Source organism: Cydia fagiglandana, chromosome 2, assembly GCF_963556715.1.
Source record: "Cydia fagiglandana chromosome 2, ilCydFagi1.1, whole genome shotgun sequence".
Taxonomy (NCBI): Eukaryota; Metazoa; Arthropoda; class Insecta; order Lepidoptera; family Tortricidae; genus Cydia; species Cydia fagiglandana.
This window is the reverse complement of record NC_085933.1, coordinates 13979899-13985898: the sequence shown is the minus strand read 5'-3', so window position 1 is coordinate 13985898 and position 6000 is coordinate 13979899. Positions and strand designations below refer to the sequence as shown.

The following is a 6000-nucleotide window of genomic DNA, read 5'->3' as shown; positions in this document are numbered from 1 at the left end:
CACTGTTTACATTTCTTTTAGACTTAAAACGTGATAAAACTTTAATTTTCAAAAAAAAATTTGGCAACTAGCTACTTGTAACAATCTTAAGAATAATTAGTTAAGATAAGACAGCGGCTTTATTGTTGATTATTTATTAACTTGTATAAAATCAAAATAACTATGATATTAACGCGGTTTTGCGCAAGTGTACAGATTTATAAAAAATATTTAATTGCAGCGGCAAATAATACCCATACTTCGTATAAATTTTCTACAGTTAGAAATTACGGACGTAAGTGTTAATATGTTTTAGAAGTATCATAACCTACTACCGGCTTCTTTTTGTTTATTAAATTTCCTTAATATCTTCTTGTCACCCAAACGCATCATAGCAATCATAGCAACGCAATCATATCCAAATTGCATTTGTCTTGATTATCATAATAAGATATAGTTAAACAGTTTTCTTTGTTTTATTCAAAAGTTCTTTTCCTAATTTTATACACACTAAAATGTAGGCTAATTAATCTATTTTTCTAGTTAGACACTTAAAACTATACAAAATATTTTCTTAAAAATAAATTGTTAAAAATAAAGTTTATTCTTAATAATTATTCTATAACCCATGTTTTCAGATTGCGGTATAATAAGTAAGCATAAATTGCAAACACAGTTTATTTTACCTCATATTGCTTGTCGTAAATGTCAAGTGCAAAGGCATTACTCAAGAGGTCTATTGGATGGTGACACATCAGACTTGCAGCATGCAATAAAAGAGGGAGGTGAGTGACATGACATTGTTGACGAGAAACATGAAGTTGAGTAATTATTACTCTAGGTATATGACAACGCCATGATGAATGTTTTGCTGTGTATAAAAATGTGCTGCCTAACTTTTGCATCTCTATCAGACATCTTATGAGATAAATAAAAATAATCATGGTGTTCCCAAAAATGTTAAATAACCACCATTCATATCATTACCGATTTCAGTGCCAAGCACTCCATTTCCAGTACGAAATGAACCCACCTGGCGGCGTTCTGGGCAGTGAATAAAGTTAAAATTAAAATCATCATCATTTTTATTTGTCAATTTTAGATTTGATTTGAAACAACTCATATGCTCAAGCAGCCGCCCACCTCTCATAGACCTATAAAACGGCCTCCATTTGCATTGTATTTTAATTTCTTACACAAATCTAAAATACTAGGTAAAAACTTAGATACATGTTTATATCTTGCAGAACTAAAAAATCTGTCTGCCATATTCCCAAACCCGCGGGACACACTTAACAAGCTAGCAGCCAAGTGCCCCGACAATGTGTTTGACATTCACTACAAGCAGACCTCCGTAGCCCCGAAAGGCGTTAGGAAGAAGGCTGTGCAAAATGACTGGACCTGTACATATTCTTTTGTGTGGCCGCAGAAAATCAAATTTGAAAGGTTTTTTTTTGTTTTACTGTTGTTTGTCTAGGCTGCTATTTAACTGATCACCAGATTTAATAAAATTTAATACCAAAAAAATGTACTTTACCACCCTAAAATAATGAATGCTCACCAAAATTATAACACCATTTTAATGTGAAATGATTACCAATTTTATTACATTTTACTATCCTATTAAAGGAAATGACACCAAACTAATCATTACTAACCCAAAAATTGTAAATGATTACCAAATTTCAAACCCCATTTTAATGTCAATTGATAACCAAATTTTCACATCGTGATATCCTATTAAATAAAATGACACCAAAATAATCATTGTAAACCCAAAAATAGTAAATGACCACCAAAATTAGAACTCCATTTTAATGTAAAATTATAACCAAATTTTTAAATCTTGCTATCCTATTAAAGCAAATGACTCCAAAATAATCATTGTAAACCCGAATATAGTAAATGACCACCAAAATTGTAACCACAATTGTTTCTGTATGGGTCACAGATCAAACCTAACCTAACCCACTTTTCTAGTAGAATTTCGTTTCTGTAAGGGTCGCAGTTCAAACCTAACCTAACCCACTTTTCTAGTAGCATTTCGTTTCTGTATGGGTCGCAGTTCAAACCTAACCTAACCCACTTTTCTAGTAGCATTTCGTTTCTGTAAGGGTCACAGTTCAAACCTAACCTAACCCACTTTTCTAGTAGCATTTCGTTTCTGTAAGGGTCGCAGTTCAAACCTAACCTAACCCACTTTTCTAGTAGCATTTCTTTTCTGTAAGGGTCGCAGTTTAAACCTATCCTAACCCACTTTTATAGTAGCAATTCATTTCTGTAAGGGTCGCAGTGCTAACCTAGCCCACTTAACTGATAGCAGTACAAACCTAACCTACTTTTCTAGTAGCATTTCAGTATGCTCCTAGAAAAGTAGGTAAACCTAACCTAGAAAAGTAGGTTAGGTTAGATAGGTATATGGGGGTTGAGCGGGAGGGGCTAATAATTTTGGCAGCATTTTACTTTATTTGGTAATATGTATACATTTTTTGGTAATCATAGTGTTTATTTAGGTGAAAATATCGCATTAATTTGGTCAAGATTTGGTGATCATTAATGATTTTTGGTAATCATTCAATATATTTGGTATTCGAATACAATTTGAAGTGCAGTCGTTATTAAAACGGTGGTACTTTTGTAATTTTAGGCCTTATTTTTTTGGTGTTCAGTAATTTTTTTTGGTAAGCATGATTTTTTTTATTTAGGGTACCAAAGTATTTTTTGGTGGTCATTATATTTGTAGCCGTTTGTCTATATCACTCACAAACAACACAAAACAATTTTTTATTATAGTCACTTTCAGAGCTAGTTTAAGCCCCTGATAAGTTATTTTATTTGAAATCTTTTAAACTAACCATTTAGTACTATGAGCTCTCATAGCATGTATGGTATTCCGCCTATCCAATTTCTTTGGCCAATGTCAGTGTGTCTCACTCTCTCATTAGGCAAAAATTGTGAGATGCAATATGAGACCCAATGTGGACAAAGATATTGGACAGATGGAATACCACCCTTAGATAACTAAAATGGATACAAAATATTAATATTCTGAGACTGCCATTATCTTAATTAAGTATTTTTGTAGTGTAATTCAGCAGTTAATATTTTTTTTAAACATAATGTGCTTCAAAATCCAATGCATATATTCCAGCACGGCAAAGTCAAAACGCCTGGCAGCAGAGAAAGCAGCATTTCAAGCTCTCCACTGGCTACAAGTAAACAAGAGGATAGACAATAAAGGTCAACCGTTATTTGATAAAACTGTTCTAGAAGAACTAAACAATTCATTGAACGAACCAATCAGAGCGAGCATCAGTGAGAACTCTATGGAAAGAATTACCAGGATATGGGAAGATTACGAAACTGGAATAAGTGAGTTAAGCGCCATCTATGAAAAATTTGCAAAATTAATTTGTTTGTTGGAAGCTCAATCCATGCAACAAGACATTTTAGGTATTTAAAAAGAAACAGATAGCTGTTAGGTATTTCACTGCACTGAGATGAGGTTATTGGTTTTGTACACATGTATTGTTCACATTCACATTGTTGCTGCAGAACAACTAATATTCTCACATCTATCCGTTTAGTGTATGTAATAGTTCCAAAGATCAGATAGAGATGGCGTGGATATAAAGTAACAATTAAGATTGTCCATTTTTGGGCCCCTATTTTTAGTGTGTTTTTTTTTTTTTAATTTATTGTTATATAAAAAACACATACATACACAGTAACAAAAATTTCGCCAAACTGTACAACAGTTTGTTGGCGGTGCGCTCTTATATTTTATCTTAAATCAACAGTTAACAAACTCAAATAGAAATAGAAGTGCACAGAAAGCAAACAAGTATAACTAGATACCAGCAGTTCACCTCGATTTAACTACACTATAAGTAATAATAATGCTATGTACTGTACCTATACCTATACTAACAGTGGTTTTTAGAATAATTATTTAACAATATTTCTTTAAGCTTTGCCTTAAGACTACCTATTTTTAATTTATTTTTTTCCAGTAAGAGAGGGTATTTATTACAAATCTTGGGTGTTACATATTCTTTGGTTCGTTGACCGTAATAATTTTTAGCCGTGATTTGACATAATTTTCTCTTTTTAGATGACCTAGTATTATAGTGGTTAGCAGATCTCTCAATCTTAAAATCTTGGGTATAGTAACATTCTATGGCATTAAGATATTCTACTTTACATGAGATCGGAAGGATTTTACAAGCCAAGAACAATTTTTCATAATTAGTTCTACATTCATTTCTTATGTTTTTGCTAACTAAGTATTTCATCAGCCTTATCTGCAATTGTTTAATTTGATCCAAGTAGGTTTTAAAAGTGAGTCCATAACAACTTAATCCGTAGCTCAGCAATGAGTCGGCAAGGGCATAGTAAACCATGTACAGGGTGCGTTTATTTAATATTCTATTTAAATGATAGAACTGGCCTAAAACTGATCGAAGTCTATTACTTACTTGATTTATGTGCAATTTCCAGTTAAAATGTGTATCTATCATTAAGCCTAAATATTTAAAATTCTCCACTACCTCCAGTTTATTACAAGTACAGTTAATCTTATTATTATGTAGGCATTCATATGTGTGACCAATTATTTTAATTTCATCCGAACTAACATTTTTTGCCTTCCTATTGTGCGGCGAATAAATATGCATACATTTTGTTTTACCTATATTTAAAATTATCCCATTGTCATGAGCCCATTTATTAATGTTCTCAAAATCCTCCTGTACATTGCATACTATGTCCGCCATATCTTTCCCGGAGAACAATAGGCACATATCATCAGCGTACATATACACCTTGCAGTTACGGACTGCATTCGACACACTGTTCACATGCATAATATATCCAATTGGCCCATATACCGAACCAGTAGGTACCCCGAGATCGACTTTTGCCTCGGCTCCAGTCGTTCCGTTGATGACCGTTCGTAATGTTCGGTTCGTTAGGTACTCACGGAACCACTTATTAGTAGGTCCTCTGATGCCACATTCGTCCATCGCCAGCAACAGCTGATCATGGTCCAGGGTGTCGAATGCTTTCCGGAAGTCAATAAATAGTGCCAAAACCTGCTGTCCACCACCGAGGCTATTGTTGACACAATTAGTGAAGTGGGTCAAGGCCGTAGCGGTACTACGGCCCTTTCGGAAGCCGTGTTGCGCGTCTGATAATATACCGTTATGTTCCAAGAAAGAACCCACTTGCTCCATAATAATTTTTTCTACAATCTTATTTATAACTGACAGGATGGCAATGGGTCTGTAATTTGAATAGTCCATGTGAGATCCCTGTTTAAATATAGGCCTAATTAGCGATTTTTTCAATAGATCAGGATACATTCCGCTAGACACGCACATGTTAATAAATTTAGCCAATAATATACTTAAATATTTCTTTACGTATTTAACGTCTTGGACCCTAATCTTGTCTATGCCGGGTGATTTTTCACAATTAAGTTTTTCAACAATTTTTTCGACTGTAAAGGCAGTTACCTTCCTAAACCTAAAAGAAACAATGCTTTTTTTTACATATGAATTTCGATCCAGAAACTTTTGATTACAAACATGTTTTATACTTGAGATTTCCTGTGTGAAAGTTCTTGTGAAATTATTACATATATTTGTTACGTCATCAGTCTTGCCTAAATACCTCATCACTGTTTCATCCACATTACTCTTGTTTCGCCCTAGCCAGTTGTTAATTTTAGACCATATCTTTCTAAAATCACCCTCACATTTTTTTATTTCATCCTGTCTGTATTTGTTTTTGGCAGCATTTATGATTTTATTAAGTTTATTTCGATACCGAGTGTACTCTAACCTTTTATTCATGTTTTTAGGAGAATATTTCCAATCTCGAAACAATTTATCTCTTGTATGAATCATATTTTCTATTTGTTTGCTAACCCACGGTTGGGATTCTCTCTTGGAATTTCGTTTTATTTCAATTAGCGATTTATCATAGATACTGCCAAACAAATAACAAAGTTTTTCATAA

General features: G+C 33.4%; 1 protein-coding gene across 1 annotated transcript in view; it reads left to right on the top strand.

Moving 5' to 3' along the window:
* The window catches only part of LOC134672756 (ATP-dependent RNA helicase DHX30-like), a 44633-nt gene continuing 38633 nt past the window's right edge, over positions 1 to 6000 (top strand). The window contains 4 exon segments of the mRNA XM_063530702.1: positions 1 to 274; positions 618 to 764; positions 1227 to 1425; positions 3131 to 3351. Coding sequence (XP_063386772.1) covers positions 163 to 274; positions 618 to 764; positions 1227 to 1425; positions 3131 to 3351 — 679 coding nt within the window. The 5' untranslated portion in view covers positions 1 to 162.